Source organism: Hevea brasiliensis, unplaced genomic scaffold (assembly GCF_030052815.1).
Source record: "Hevea brasiliensis isolate MT/VB/25A 57/8 unplaced genomic scaffold, ASM3005281v1 Scaf119, whole genome shotgun sequence".
Classification (NCBI taxonomy): Eukaryota; Viridiplantae; Streptophyta; class Magnoliopsida; order Malpighiales; family Euphorbiaceae; genus Hevea; species Hevea brasiliensis.
The window spans coordinates 9500-26392 of NW_026614607.1; the positions used below are offsets into that span (position 1 = coordinate 9500).

The 16893-nt window shown below is 32.6% G+C and overlaps 1 protein-coding gene across 1 annotated transcript; it reads left to right on the forward strand.

Annotated features, from left to right (window-relative positions):
• Positions 1-720: 720 nt before the first annotated feature.
• LOC110661914 (protein ROOT HAIR DEFECTIVE 3 homolog 1) lies at positions 721-13456 on the forward strand. The gene is made up of 23 exons (XM_021820741.2): positions 721-904; positions 1803-1952; positions 3604-3670; positions 3783-3885; positions 4447-4517; positions 4625-4688; positions 4787-4852; positions 5016-5063; positions 5169-5231; positions 5331-5387; positions 7217-7375; positions 7449-7517; positions 7661-7752; positions 8392-8470; positions 9291-9456; positions 9746-9870; positions 10343-10605; positions 10696-10792; positions 10898-11062; positions 11724-11828; positions 12365-12459; positions 12583-12679; positions 12844-13456. Exons 1-23 carry the CDS (start codon positions 901-903, stop codon positions 13078-13080), a joined length of 2442 nt encoding a protein of 813 aa, XP_021676433.1. The 5' UTR covers positions 721-900; the 3' UTR covers positions 13081-13456.
• Positions 13457-16893: the final 3437 nt, after the last annotated feature.

The window sequence follows — 16893 nt, forward strand, 5'->3', positions numbered from 1 at the left end:
AAAACTTTGATAAGTGACCACTGTCTGAATTTAGCATTAAATTTTAAAGGTTAAAATTATATTTTTAAATAAAATTATTATTTTAAATATTATTAAAAAATAATTTTAAAAATAATTTTATTATTTTAATATTTTATAATTAAAATTTATTAAATTTAATTTTTAATTATTTTTTAATATTCTCTAATTAACATTTTTTTTTTCAATAATAATTTTACCCTACTTAAAATGGGCACATGGGCACCTGATACTTGTATTACTCAGCTGGAAATTTTGATTATTTAACAATGACAATAGAGCTAACCTTAACTCTCTCTCTTTTTTTTATCAATTAATTTGGTATTTTTATCCAATACTCATAAAATAAATCATATAATTTAAATCCTTATCTAAATTATAATGAATATATTTTTATTATTTAATTATAATATTAATTAATAATATATATTTATAATATGTATATATAAATATTTTTATATATTAATAAAATTATTAAAATTTAAGAGATATAAAATATTTTATTTTTGAAACAAAATATTTTTTATAAATAATTTAAGTATTCTAAAAATTAAAAAATATTTTTTTGAAACTTAATAATTTAATAATTTTTTTATATGACAAGACAGTACTTAATTATAGTAAATAATATAATAATTACAAGAAAGATGCCTCAAATTTATTAAATATGAAAAAAAAAAATGTATAGAATTGGATTTTTTTAATCCAATTATAGGACAGTCAAGCACACAAAAACACACGCAAAAATGTTTAAAAATTATTCTTTTGAGATCTCTGTCCGTCTCCGTTTCTATCTGCTTTCTTTTTCAACCGATCTTCGCTACCGAACATTCCTTAGGTGGAATTGAGCTCTCAATCCTCTCCAGTTCGGATCCAATACAAATGGGTAATCTCTCAAATCTCTAATCGGATCCATTCTGTGTATATATTTCTCTCAACTGTTGTATTTTCAATTGAAGCTGTTTTAAACATAATTATATTTTTGATTGCCGTTAATTTATGTAGTTATTGTTATGCGTTTTGGATTAATTTTGTATAAATGCGTTTGCGGTTTCTGTTTTGTCGTTAAATTGCTGAAAATTACTGGGTCTGTTAAATAATTCATGCAACTTGAAACATATAGACGTAATAACAATGTGTATTAATTTTTCTCAAAGATAGATTTGACCCAATTTGATATGTTATTTAGGTTTTCAGAAGCTGTTTATAAATTGCAGATTTGTTGTTAGGTCTTGGAATTTGGATCATGATGAAATTCTTAATCGTATTTGGCAGCTAGGAAAATGGGAGGAAAGGGAAAAGAGTTTGGGATTTGGAGAATCTTCTTATTGGGATTTGTGGACTCGTACAAAGATTTTTCCTACTTTATTGGTGAACACTTAGAGGACTTAGTTTAACAGCGTGTAGGAATTAGATTATTCTCAAATGAAATCAGAAAATGCCACTGACTCAGGATTATGCTATTGCTTTTATTTTTCTAAGCAACCAAGCTGAGGTTGATGGTTGCTGCTAGCGCTAAGTAATGGTAATGAACCCCATGAGCTAATTAGTTTGTTTTGTGAGTGTTGATGAAACATCACTCTCATCTATGCGTGCCTAGATTTATTTATTTATTTATTTATTTTTAAAATTTTTTAGTTATTTGATTTTTTAGGGGGATGTCAGTGAATTAGAGTCTTGTTTTGAAAGTTTTGTAGCAAAAATGTCGTTTAACATAAACAATATGAAACTTTGGAAGCTCTAATGTTGTTTCCTAATCAATATGAAACATTTCTGGTTTACAGCAAAAGATGAGGAATGTTGTTCTACTCAGCTGATTGATGGAGATGGTGCATTTAATGCTACTGGAATGGAACACTTTATCAAAGATGTGAGATTGGCGGAATGTGGACTATCATATGCTGTAGTCTCCATCATGGGCCCACAAAGTAGTGGTATATATTCTATCCTTTTTCTCCATTAATTTGTTAATCTCTAGTTTCATGTGTCTGCAGCGGTGAGCTTTCATACTGTGATTTGTAATTTACATCATCATTTTATGCTATAAGATGGAATGTGATAAATCAGCGAGTAAACAAACAAAAAGTTTTGATTTGAAACTTGTTCATCTGAATGTTGATTCTTGTTAATGGCAAAAGACATTGCTGATGTATTTAATATGAACAAACTATAGGGGAATTAAACTTATGAGCCATACTATGAAGTTGTGGGAGAGAGTTGTGGAGCATCGACTACGTCATGATACTTCTATTTCTCTCAATCAATTTGGCTTCATGCCCAGTCGTTTAACTATGGAAGTGATCTTGCTCATTAGAAGTTTGATGGAGAAACATAGAGACGTGAAGAAAGATCTACACATGGTTTTTATTGATTTGGAGAAGGCTTATGATAGTGTTCTAAGAGATGTCTTATGGAGTGTATTAGAACAAAAGAGGGTATCTATTAAGTACATAAAAGTGTTGAAAGATATGTATGAAGGAGCAAGTATTATTGTGCGCATAGTGAGAGGGGATACAAGAGATTTTCCGATCTTAATTGTATTATACCAAGGATCAGCTATAAGCCTTTACCTTTTTATATTGGTTTTAGATGAATTGACGAAACATATACAAGAGAGCATTCCTCGGTGCATGATGTTTGCGGATGATATTATTCTGATAGATGAGACGCAAGAAGGAGTCAATAGAAAGCTGGAGCTTTGGAGAAGTACTCTAAAGTCAAAGGGCTTTAAGTTAAGTAGAACGAAGACAGAATGCATGCATTGCAAGTTCAGTGAAGGCCAAACTGGTAATAGGGAAGGAGTTAGTTTGGATGGAGTGGTACTGTCCCAAAGTAATCACTTTAAATATCTCGGCTCAGCCCTTCAAGTTGATGGGGGATGTGAGGAGGATGTTAGTCATAGGATTAAAGCCGGATGGTTGAAGTGGAGACGTGCCATGGGAGTTTTAGGTGATCACAAGATTTCCAATAAGTTGAACGGAAAATTTTACTGTATAGCCAAACGACTGGCTATGTTATATGGTAGTGAGTGTTGGGCACAGAAGGAGTCGTATGCATCTAAGATAAGAGTTGCAGGGATGAGAATGTTAAGGTGGATGAGTTGTCATACTAGATTAGATAAAGTCCGTAATGAGAGTATTAGAGAAAAGGTGAGAGTGGTGCCAATTGAGGATAAGTTGAGAGAAGGGAAATTGAGGTGGCTTGGTCATACGAAGCGTAGACATATGGAGGCTCCAGTTAGACAAGTAGCGCACATTAGGTTAGATGATAGAAAGAAAAAAAGGGGTAGACCTAAATTGACTTGGAGGAGAGTAGTACAACATGATTTAGAAGCATTACACATTTTTGAGGATTTAACCTAAAATCGTTTAGAGTGGAGAAATCGAATCCATATAGCCGACCCCAAATTTTTGGGATAAAGGCTTAGTTTAGTTGAGTTGAGTTGAATGCATTTCTTTTTCTTTTTGATTTACTAAGTTGTTTCTTTTTTTAGTTGAGTTCAGCTAGCACATTTTGCCCTTCTAACTCTTTGTTGACAAATTTACATTGTCTAACGAGTTTGATATTGTTCTCTGGATTGAGCAGGGAAAAGCACTCTATTAAATCATTTGTTTGGTACCAACTTTAGAGAGATGGATGCTTTTAAAGGAAGGTATATTCTTGTATTGCTTTCATGTTAGATGTTATTCTTTTTTTTTTCTTTTTTTTTTAAATAAAAACTATTGGGAACTGTGGAAGCTTAACACATTGCATATAATTTTCAGGTGTCAAACCACTAAGGGTATCTGGGTAGCTAGATGTGCTGGCATTGAACCTTGTACTCTTGTAATGGACTTAGAGGGTACTGATGGAAGAGAACGAGGAGAGGTGCACCTTTTTTTTTAATTTTTCTTTTCCTTTTTCTGAATAGCTTTATTCTTTTCTCCAGCATTTTTCCTTTTTTACACCCTTCCTATATATATATATATATATATATATATATTCCAAATAGGAATGTAAGACTGCCTTCTTAGTTTCTAAACCTTTTGTTCCTTTGCTCTCTTTGTGTAAAACCTTTGGCATTTTACTATCTGCAAGGTAAATGGTGTTGCTTATGGTTGTATCTTAAGTAAATCCTTAAACAAATCCTTCTTTGGTTGCTATGGCCTTTTACTTGATAATTTTTTTGTAATTGTCTTCTTCATTTTTGAAGATTGAATGGTGTAAATAATGATTTGAAGGTCTCTAAAACTTAGGCATATAGCAAAAATGGTATGCTTCCATTAGTTGTGGTTAGGATGTGAATAGACCAACTGGATTCAGATGCAATATTCACTACTGACTGGTTGAAATTTTACAGAATTAGAATTTGATGTGCATTTTCAGCATGAGAATCTCCACTCTCTTGATATTTGGTCTCACTTATCTGTTCTCCCCCTCATATTTTAGGATGATACAGCATTTGAGAAGCAGAGTGCGCTGTTTGCCCTTGCTGTTTCAGATATAGTATTGATTAACATGTAAGATATTTGTTTAAGATGTACTTGAATTATTCAAATTTATTAGTGTTTCATGGAATGGTCTCCCATAACGTGTATGCATTCTGTTGCTGAGAAATGTTTCTTAGGTGGTGTCATGATATTGGCCGTGAGCAAGCTGCTAATAAGCCTCTTTTGAAGACTGTATTCCAGGTACTCTACTCTCTGTAAAGTTGTTGTTCATAGGAAGAATCCGGATTTCACAATCTCCTATGGTTCTAACTTGTGGTTTTTGGTTTTTCTTTTGCAAGGTCATGATGCGATTATTTAGTCCACGCAAGACAACTTTGTTGTTTGTCATTCGTGATAAAACAAGGGTGTGTTCCTCTCTTATGTTTAGTTTAATGTTGTGACTTCAGAGACATCCACTCTTTCTTATTCCATTTGTTTTTAAGTTTAGAGTACATCCTTGCTTTCTGGTGTAAAGTGACATTGGCCAAATATTTTTTTTTTTGTATTTTGATCTTTTATTGTTTACAGACACCACTGGCGAATTTAGAACCTGTTCTAAGAGAAGATATTCAGAAGGTAAAGGATGTGGTGCTTCCCTTCTCATATATTGAAACAACGCTTTTTCCTTACTCTCTCTCTCTCTTCTTTTTTTTTTTTTCCTTTTTGTTTTTCTTACTACAGATATGGGATACTGTTCCCAAGCCAGAAGCACATAAGGAAACTCCATTAAGTGCATTTTTTAACGTGAGATATCATGCTTTTCTCTGAGATGAGCTTATCAATGTTCTCCTCTAGAGTGGAAGCATTTATGCTGATCTTCTGTTACTTGAAATGTATGGACAGGTGGAAGTTGTTGCCCTTTCTAGTTTTGAAGAAAAAGAAGAGCAATTCAAAGAACAAGTAAGCCAAATGCTTATCTAATTAGCTTAGATTCTTAAGGGACATGTGAACATTGGAAATTTGATTACTGAATTCTGAGGATAAATTTCTTGCATCCCTAACTTTAGTGCTTATAACTGGACTGCCCATGAAATTTAATTTGTAACACAAAAATTCGTAAATTTTAATTTAATGAACAATAAAGTCTTTGTAACTTGATTTTACCGGTTTACAGCTTACAAGGCTAACATGATATACGTAAGAGAAAAAAAATGACATATGAAAAAGATACTCTCTCCTCCCTCTCTTTGCTTCAACCCCTTTACTCTCACCTCCCTCTTCACTCTCTCTGCCTCTTCCCCTCTATGCTCTCTTATCTTTCTCGCCCCCTCTCTTTCTATGTGTCTACCTCTCTTCCCATGGTTTATCACCTTAAAATTATTTTTCCAAACAATGTTCAACAAAAATCAAAATTACTTCTCCAAACATTGAGAGACAACTAAAAAAGAGAAGGAAATTTTAATATTGAAACTACAGCAGCAACCAAAGATTATTGTCTATTTGTTGCATATCTACACAAACCATAATAGTACAAAATTTTCTGGGAGCTCCCCTCTACAGCACCACCTCAAAGCAATAACAATGTTAAGTTGTTAACCCAACGTTTCAAGATCATAACAAGATTTTGGGTCAGAATAAAAAATAAAAAGGGCTTGACCTTGGTGAAGGGAGAGAGATCGAGGAAAAGAGCGGGAATTTCATTGAGCAGTAAAACTAAAGAAAGGAATGGTGCTGCTGCCACCATCCTCCTTACCATCTCGGGCAGTGACCAGATTACCAAGCCCTTTGAAAGGGTTTCGAGATGCACGGAAGCTCAAAATTTGGGCAAATTTAAATGATGCTGTTTTGAAGTAGCCTCCTGCTCTTGCTTCATGATGAACTCACCTAAGGCTCTCTTCAGAATTTTAGATCTCCGATTTCTCCAATCTACCATTGTAACCAATCCGAACGTGGACTTCTCTAATATACCATCAAAATCCTGATTGACAAACATTTTAGAGAAAAAACACTACATAGTTGAATTCAAAATCAATTGCAACATGCACAAGAAATCAAGGACATATCTTGAGCCACCAATCAACAAGTCAATCATGGGTTTGCCTATGAAAGCAGATTTTAGAGTCAAGAAATTTGCCTGGGAAATCCAGCCGGGAGCCTTCATGAAGCAAAGCGGGAGATGAATCCCACAACAATTTTGAGGCCTAGACAGCGATGACAAAGAAGACATGCTTAACATGATTTTGAGACATGCACATATGGAGATTTATCATCGTGCTTAAGGAATGAGTTGAAGGAATGGGAGGAGGAAAGATCGAGAGCGAGAGAGAGAGGTGGAGACTCTGAGGGGTGAAAAACAGGTAATTTCAAGTGAGGGTATGTACTATGTAGGCCATTTTCTTTCTTTGATGCCAGCATGAAGAGGCCACTTCAGTAGGTTAATTCGCAAACCTATGAAATCAGGTAACCAAGACTTTATTGTTCACTAAATTAATGTTCATTGATTTTTGTGTTACATATTGAAGTTCATGGATAGTCCTGTTACAAGGACCATAATTGAGGGACGGTTAGTGAAACTTTAACCCTGAATAATGAGATTGTTGGTGTCTTTTCTAATTGTTCAAGAATAAATAAGCATTCAAGTTAAATGTACAATGAAACTAAATTGTTATATCACTGCAAGCCATTTCATCTTTTGCCGGAACTAGTTTGTACTGTGTAACACAGAGCTAAATCTCTTGGTTAGTTGACATTCATTTTGCTTTGTGTTTGACTACTTTCTATTAATAAAGGTGGCTAAATTGAGGCAAAGATTCTTCCATTCCATTGCACCTGGTGGGCTTGCTGGAGATCGACAGGGTGTAGTACCTGCTTCCGGATTTTCTTTCAGTGCTCAACAAATTTGGAAAGTCATCAAGGAGAACAAGGACCTTGATCTTCCCGCCCACAAGGTAGATTTTTGAATGTTTGCTTAATGCGTAAACATTTTTTTTTTTATGTCATCTATGATCCATCCATTTGCAGGTCATGGTTGCTACTGTGCGCTGTGAAGAAATTGCGAATGAAAAGTGTGCTAATTTCAGTGCAAATGAGGTATATTATTTTCATATGCTCTTTCTTTTTCAGTATTTTTGCCTTATCTATGTAATAACTTAAATCTTGCTAACATTCTAAAAGTTGAAGTGTCAAAAATATATTAAAGTTCACTAACCAAATTTGTTTATAATCATCCTCAGGAGTGGCTTCAAATAGAAGAGTCTGTACAATCTAGCCCTGTCTCTGGATTTGGAAAGAAGCTTAGTTCAACCCTAAATGCTTGTCTGTCAGAGTAAGTGTTTTCTTTCAATCCAATTTATACTTCAACAGTGGCTGTGCTACTAAAGTAATTCAATCTGGGATAGACAGCTTTATGGTGCTGCGTTAAGCTGTGGCAGATTTGGTATCTCTATTTCTTCACGGTGTTTATAAATTGATGGATTTGTGTTCTTTTCTACTTGTTTCTTCCAATGTGGTAATATTAGGAAAGTAGATGGAATTTCTTTTCATAAAAACTCAAAAGTGGTAACAAAAATAACTACTGGGATGGAATACTCTTAGCATGCTGGGTTATAAAATATCCGGTGGTTTATAGGTTGGATACTGATCTAGTCGACTTCTCTGTGGTAATGTTTGAGCTTTCATATGTTAAAGTGTTCATTGTTTTCATTGATCATTTTCTCTTATCCCAACCTTTAGATATATATGTCACTTTGATCCAGTAGCTGTCTTCTATGACCAGATAAGCAGCTTATTCTCTAAGCATCTCTTCATTAGCTTTCGATGCAATTTTCTTGTGGTTTTCTACTTGGGATGTATCATCTGATCTTCCTTTTTGGAGTACTTGTTTCGTGGTTTAGGACTCTCCTCTAAAAATCTATGCCAGTGCATTTGTTAGCATTATTAAGTTTTTATTTTCTTTCAATTCTAGGTATGATGATGAAGCTATTTATTTTGACGAAGGAGTAAGATCTGCAAAGCGAAAGCAGCTTGAAGAAAAATTGCTACAAGTAATCCGTCTCCCTAGTAGTCTATGGCTCATTTGTGGTTGTTTTAAGTTATTTGATCTATAGAGCAGACTGCAGCATTTCAATGAAACTGAAAATGTTAAATATGAATTATAGCCTGTATGTTTGTCTGTCCATGCTCAATTAAAAGTGTGGGAATATTTGGTATTGATTCTTCTGATTGAAAAGCTATAATATTGGTATCATGAATCTGGTACTGTTCATGAATTTGTCACCAATAATAATTTCTTGGGAGGGGGTTTCTTGTGGTGGTGTGGTGGAGGCTACCTTCTGTTGTGTGGCCCAAGGTGCGATAGACCTCTCAATTTGATGCTGGGCAGTTTGGCAAGCACAGCACATCACACACCCTAGGGGACAATTACAAATAACAAAAAAAATTTGTATTTTAAATAGAATCCATACTAGTTTGGAATCAATTTTTACTTGTCTGGATTGAGCTGTATATGAAAATTAGAAGAAATGAATGGGAAAACTTTGAATTTGTATGCATGCTGCTAGATAGTGTTGTGCAAGCAGCTCCTTCTGTGTCACTGTTCCCTTGTTTGTGGTGTCTTGCACTAAAGCTTAACCTGATAGGTGTAGAGTCTTAAGCATCACATTAAAGCCACACCTGCTCATTCATACCTATGGATGTGGGATTCCTCACCCCAAAAGTTTATGCAGGAATTTACAATTTTTTTCCTTTTAAATTTATAAATTTATATTTTAAATGATATCTAATTAATGTCAATAGTCAACTTCAATATATGTGCATTCTTTTTTCTTTTAATTTCTCACTGCATGTTTTCTTCTAATTTGGCAGCTTGTCCAACCAGCATATCAATCCATGTTGGGACATATAAGGTCAGGAACTCTTGACAAATTCAAGGAAGCATTGGATAAGGCTTTGAATGCAGGGGAAGGGTTTTCTTTAGCTTCTTGTACTTGCACTCAGTCTTGCATGGCTCTATTTGATGAAGGATGTGCAGGTATTGTTAAGTGTCATTGTTTCGCTCATTTCAGTCATTTGCTTGAATGATGTAAATGAAAGTCTGAGGAAACAAAAACCACAATGCAAAAACCTTTAAAACAAACGGGTAACTAAATCATCAATATTTAGGTGAAAATATAAATAGTGATTGGTGAGTTATTGTATCATTAAATATGGATGGTCTTTTGCTTCATCCGGTATTGTAAAAGTAACTAGAATTAGAAATGTTGGCTTTACTGAGTAGGGTAACCAAAATATGTTCTGACATTGTTACATGATAATTACAGATGCTGTCATTGAACAAGCAAACTGGGATTCATCTAAAGTCAGGGATAAGCTGCAACGTGATATAGATGCACATGTTGCCTCCGTCCGTGCTGCTAAACTGTCTGAACTCACATCATCGTTTGAGGTATGATTATCTACAGGTTTTTGCCTCTTTAAAGTTTTCACTATCTTCAGTGATTGTCCTCAATACAAGATGAGTTATATAGTGTTGGCATTAGGTAAAATGGAAAGTAATTTGGATATCTGTGAACGTATTGGAACTTAGGTGAATCTTTTGTATGATGGGATGGGAAATTGTTAAAGGAGTTCAATTGGGTTGATCTGAAAAGTGAAGGCTGGTGGAGAAAATATATACATGGCGCATTTTTGTGATCAATATTTCATTTTCTTCATTTCATTGTTGCAAAAAATTATTTAACTTTTGCAAAAGAATGTCATAAATGTGTATTTCATATGTTGTAAAAGCTTGTTAGGCATGCCTGGTGACATCATAGCATTCTTATGTTTAGGGATTGTTACATACAATTTTGTGAAACTTTCCCTGTTTTACAAAACCTAGATGTTTTACATGAAAATTTCACTGGGACTATTTACAGGCAAAACTGAATGAGGCATTAGCAGGACCTGTGGAAGCTCTTTTAGATGGAGCTAATAGTGAGACCTGGTCGGCAATAAGGAAACTTCTGCGGTGTGAAACAGAATCAGCTGTTGCTGGCCTCTCTAGTGCACTTACTGGCTTTGACATGGATGAACAAACTAAGGATAAAATGCTTACAAGCTTGGAAAATTATGCAAGAGGTGTAGTTGAAGCAAAAGCAAAGGAAGAAGCTGGACGAGTCCTGATCCGTATGAAAGACAAGTAGGTGGCAACTCCTTGTAACGTGTTTGTTTATGTTATTTGATTTGATTTAGAGTGCATCTTTGGGGATTGACTGAAATTTGCAAACAGGTTTTCTATGTTGTTTAGCCATGATTCTGATTCAATGCCGCGAGTTTGGACTGGAAATGAAGATATTCGAGCAATCACAAAAACTGCTCGCTCTGCGGTATGATGCAATTTGAGTTTTATCAATATTGAATGAATTTAAAATTTTAAAATACTTTTTATTGCATTTGTGCCTTGTTTAATTTGATTGATAACCTTTTTTCAGTCCTTGAAGTTGTTATGTGTAATGGTAGCAATACGTTTGGATGATGAAGTTGATAAAATTGAAAGTACCCTATCATCTGCTTTGATGGATACAAAGTGTAATGCTGCTATTACTGAGAGAAGCATCACAACATATGACCCACTGGCTTCAAGCACTTGGGATGAGGTTTACTTTTTCTTATCCTTAACAGGCTACAGTAGTATGTTTTAAGTGTTTCTGTAATAAAAAGCATATAAAATTGACTGGAAAAAAAGACTTTCAAGATGACAAAACATCTTGTGTTGCAAAGATTTTAGATTTTTTTTTCTAGTATATCATTTGAATGCTGTTAACTGCTAATTTTTCTGGTCATATTTTAATGAATTAGATTAACCAGGACAACTAAAGACCACTAAGTCTGGCTTTTCCAATATAAGGGTGTTGGGTCTTGTATTTTTCTCCATTCTACTTTTCTACTTTGATTGCCAAATTTATTTACCTATGTAGTATGTACTCCTTGATTATGGTGTGTAGCTTGTTAAAATGAATACTTTTAATGATACAAAGAATGGGTCTACGGCTCCAAACATGCATATCATGTCAATGTGTCCATGCTGGTTGTTACTTTATGTCAGATGTCCAGATTTATTTGACAAGTTTCAGTGCAATTCACTTAGATAAATTAATGTAGGCATTGCTTGATGGATATTTTGGGCTACATACTGGCATAAAGGCCTTCATGATTGTTTAATATTTCTCCTCGTCTCTCTTGAGTGCACTACTTTCTGAGTGCCTTTTGCTTTGCCTTGGGTCACTAATCAACATTTGTAACTTTCTTCTACTACAGATTCCATCATCAAGGACATTGATCACACCTGTCCAGTGCAAATCTTTGTGGAGGCAATTCAAGACAGAGACAGAGTACAGTGTCACTCAAGCCATTTCTGCTCAGGCATGATTTCTCTCACCTATAAATTATTTTACATATTTTTCTCCCTTGTTTCTCTTTGAAGTTGGACAGTTATAATGGAATAGGTTGATACTATAGACGCTACTTTTTATACAGAAGTTCTTGATGTTTACTGGCTCTGGCTGGGACATGCCCTACTAAAGAATAAAGGATGGATTTTCTGGTCTCTGTGTTTGGTCAAGGAATATTGAATAAACATAAACTGTTGAAGTTGGATATTGAATGATGATAAGATATTAGTCATAAATTGTTAAAGGTGATGTAAGGTGGCAGTGTGATGTAGCATGTGGAATTTGCTGTGCATAAAATCTGGCAGAATTCATTCTTGTCTTTGGATAATTGAGAGTAAAGTATTCCACTTATGGTTCATAATTTTCTTATCATGATACTGAAAAAAGTGTTTTATGTGCTATAGTTGTTATATTGCTGCAAATAACAGGACTTGAAAATCAATATCTTCATCATTTTTCTTTCTTTGTATATATAATTCATTAATTTGCTTTCTGTTTCAATTTCAGGAAGCCAACAAACGTAACAACAACTGGTTACCACCCCCATGGGCAATTGTTGCGCTGATTGTTTTGGGATTTAATGAATTTATGACACTTCTGAGGTAAATCTTTATGATATAGTTGTGAAATTAATTTTGTTGGTGAAAGATGAGATCCCTAGTGCGCTAACCTCTTATATATATATATATAATATATATATATATATATATATATATATATGGCAGAAATCCCTTGTATGTGGGTTTCATCTTTGTAGCTTTTTTACTGATGAAAGCCTTGTGGGTGCAACTGGACGTTTCGGGTGAATTCCGCAATGGAGCTGTGAGTCTTCTTTATACTGGAGAATTTGTTGGTTTTGAAACTAGTAGACCACATAGTCATTTTCTCTGGCGTTTACTTTCTCAAAATTACTTACGAATTTGGTGCACTAAAATTAGTTAGTTAATCTCTGCAAGCCTGATTTATTTATTTATTTATCTTTACAGCTTCCTGGGCTTATTTCTTTGTCTACGAAGTTCCTTCCTACCGTTATGAACCTTATCAAAAGACTAGCTGAGGAGGGGCAGATGCCTGCTTCTAATGATCCTCAGAGAAACCCAGCAGTAGCAGCAAAGACTTTTCGAAATGGAAATGGCACCAGCAGTGAGATGTCAACTGCTTCATCTGGGGTAACTAACACAGAAAATGGGACTGAATACTCAAGCACCTCAAAAGATGACTAAGTGAAATAACCATACTGATTGGACAGCAGTTCTATCACTGTTTAAATGTATGATTGTTTGGCTTGCATTTTGGACGGCAGTTGTATGCATATTGTCCGCAATCATCAACTCTTGTAAGCATGCAAGAGAAACAGATTTTGGAGGCATTAATTTTAGTGTACGTGCCGCACACGGGGCTAATTGATTGTGAGAGAGCCCCATTCAAATATTCAATAGGTCCTATGTATTAGTCTAGGTGTTGACTTTGTATTTTTTCCTTAATTTTATTAGACAAGCTATTACAGATTCTTTTTCTAAACATCGATGATGATTGATTATGCTGTTCTGTACTCAATTTTTGCCTTGTGAGAATTTAAATTGTGTTTGATTGATTGTATTTTCATGTTGTGTAGTATCATTTTTTTCCCTTTTTGGTGAGAGGAGGGTGTTTGATTCAGGAACATGAAAAATTGTGTGGGTTTGTAGTTTGTTCCTTTTTAAACTAAATGCATGCTTGCTTTTGCTTGTGCAACCTTCTATCAGTTGAGATGAAAAGCAGCTTGCATGAAAGATCAATTCTCCTTATATTATTTTGGATCAAAATGCCGCTCTTTTTTTTTTAATCAATTTCCAATTCCATCTTTTGAAATTTGCTTGAAATAATAAAAGAAGCTAGTTGGGCGGCGTCTTGTCCTGTCCTGCTGTCAATTCAAATTGAAGCATGCTTCCATTAATATGCTTAACAGGAAATTAAGCCAAGCCTCTAAAAATGACTAAACTATGCTAAAACTAGCTTCATAAATGTGAGGCTAGTTATGGTTTGAAGTTAAATCTCTCTTAGCAGTCATGTTCATGTCTTCAAGTCAAGAGTAAAACTTATGGCTATGGGCTATCACTTTCTCTAATGGGTATTTGGTGCATTCTCTCCATTCATTTTTTTCCTATTTATCTATTTTTTTAGAGCAAAATTTTCACAGTTCTATTACTGTTATTGGTTTTGTTTTTTAATAAATGAAAACGAAATACAGTTGAGTGTCAATAAAGTTTCAATCTTCCATGGTTAAATTGTTAGTTGAAGATCCCACAAAAAGAAGTTCCCACTTGTAGTACACTTTCACCAGCTAGTTTCGCTCTCCATTATAGCAGGGAACGGAATGTCTCCATTTGTAGGTATGATAAGTTAAATAGTAGGAGAAGAGGAGAAAACTAATTTAATTTTTTAACTCTAAATGTCAAATGAGAATCGGTGGTGAGAAGAAGAGAATTCACATGATAGAATAAATATATGCCCAGTAGGACCTAACTTGCTTTTGACCGTAAAATCTCACGTATATCAACTATAAGAAATTCATGGACTCTGCAATCTATTTTCTTGATAGAAACAGTTGTCTTCTGAGATTCAGAACACCATTGAAATCAACAGTTGACTTCATGGACTCTCTAATTTCTGTTGCTTTCTTTCATTGAAATCAACCAACAACTCAAATAGAGAGGTCTTCGACTCACTTTTGGTGATCCCATTATTAGCAAAAGTTGGCCTCTTTTCGTTAAATGGCTAATTGTTGGATGTATTAGAAACACTAAAAAATAGTATTTTTTTAAATAAAAAAAATCAATTATTTTTAATTTTAAGAAAGTAAAACCTTATTTTTCAAAGAGAAGATGTAATCAAATATTTCAATAAAAAACTGAGGATTTCACTTTTAGATTATTTCTATTATTATTATTATTATTATTATTATTATTATTATTATTATTATTATTATTATTTATTTTGCTTCAATTGAAGGTTGGACTTAATAGTTTGTAGTTTTAAAGAAGACTCTATGTTAAAATCAATTAATTCTGTCAAAAATTTTCACACTAAAAACATAAGGGATTTGTAGGTGAGAGCCATAAATAACAGAAAGTGTTGGTAGCTCCATGGATGGATGGTGTCAAGCGCATCATAAATTGGTGATGCAATCTTGGTGTTGGAGATCATAAATTGTCTCAATTCTTTTTTAATATATGACTTGTTTGATATTGGTGTTGGAGAAAATTATTTTTTTAAATATATTAGTTAGAAAGTATTAAAAAATAATTTAAAATTAAATTTAAAAATTTTTAAGTATAAGAATAATAAAATAATTTTTTTCAATATTATTTAAAAGTATGCTTTTATTTAGGAAAAAAATAATTTTAACCTCTTAAACTCAATATCAACCACACACACATAGTTAGTACCATGTAGTTTTCTTTTATGTTAAAATAAATTAAAATTAGCTTTAAGTATAGCATATTAAGTGCCTGATCAATATTATTGTTTGAATTATTAAATATATTAATTAAAGATTATTATTATTATTCAATAACTTTTTCAAAAAAAAATTTTATAGTTCCCTCATCTTTAAGGTTATTTCATAATCATTCCTCAATATTAATTTGTATAAAAAAAATACTCAAATTTCAATTTAATACTATCTAAAATTTTTCTAATCAGATTCTATTGCATACTTTGATAAAAAATTTACTTAGACAAATCAATGTAAATTAGACATAATAAAAAATATTTTTTTTAACACAGAGAATAGTCTCTTTAATTATAGTGAAATATTACTAATAACTATTTCACTTCGTCGAATTTTTTTTTTATTTTTGAATAAATTAATTATATTTGTTAATTATATATTTAATCTACCTTGACATATTCAGATTAACTTTTAATCAAAGTATTCAATAAATTTTTTTAATACAAATTAAAGTTGAAAGATAGTGATGAAAGTTATAATATTAAAAATTAATGTAGATAAAATTAGGTAATAGAGTTGAATGTAAAAATTAAAGTTGCATTTGATATAAATTCCATCTCATAGTATAATAAGTTTAATAACTATTAGATTAAAAATTTAAATTAAAAATAATATAAAATTAATTAAAAAATATATAAAAAGTGTATAAATTTAAAAATAAATATTTAATTTAATAATTATTAATATTATTCTCATATGTATATTCCAACTTAATTAAAAAGAGATCATGAAACTGTTTTACCCTCTGTTTGGGAGAAAGTTTTTAAGTTTAAAGGAAGTTTTACAAGGTTTAAAACTTTCTACTCATGTTTAGCAGAGTGAAAGTTTTATAAGGTACAGCTTTTTAAAGGTTTCTAAAAACCTCCAAAAACCCCAATTATTTAACCCATCAATTTGGTGGGTTAAGAAGGTAAGGTTGTTTGGTGCTTTTTATTTTAATTGTCCTTCCCATTTTATATTTACTTATTTATTATAATTCTAAAAATATTTAAAAGTATATAACCTAATAATAAGTTTACACAGCCTTTTTCTTCCTAAGTCACGTAGTCTTTCACCATCAGACATCTTCTTCTACCAGGTACAAAAACTCTCATTTTCATCTTTTTTTTTTTTTTTTTTTACTTTCTTTATCTCTAATTTATTATTTTCTTTGTCTTCTTACATAAAGTTAATGCATAAACTATAGTTTTGCAAATGGCTATTTTTTATCCGTCCTTTTTTTTTGTCTTCTTTCATAAAGTGATTACAAATAATTTTTGTTTTCCAATTATTAATTCATAATCTGATTGAATTCTTTGTGTGTATTTATGAAAACTTAACTTTCAAGTGAACCAATAAGAAGATCCCATTTTTTCATATCATTGGGCAACATATATATACATATATTAAACAAGTCTCAACTATTATGGACATATTATATACTAAATATTCAATAATATTTAATTGAATCCATGTAATCAGCCTTCCCACTATAGACAACTTCGTTGTTGGGCTTCCATATCTTAGAAAGCAAATAGATTTAAAGTTTATAGCCATGGGAGAG

What these genes read in the sequence shown, in the direction of transcription:
- LOC110661914 (XM_021820741.2), top strand. An exon ending in CTGATCCGTATGAAAGACAA is followed by an intron (nt 10,606 to 10,695) that starts GTAGGTGGCAAC and finishes ATTTGCAAACAG; the next exon opens with GTTTTCTATGTTGTTTAGCC. An exon ending in GTGAATTCCGCAATGGAGCT is followed by an intron (nt 12,680 to 12,843) that starts GTGAGTCTTCTT and finishes TTATCTTTACAG; the next exon opens with CTTCCTGGGCTTATTTCTTT.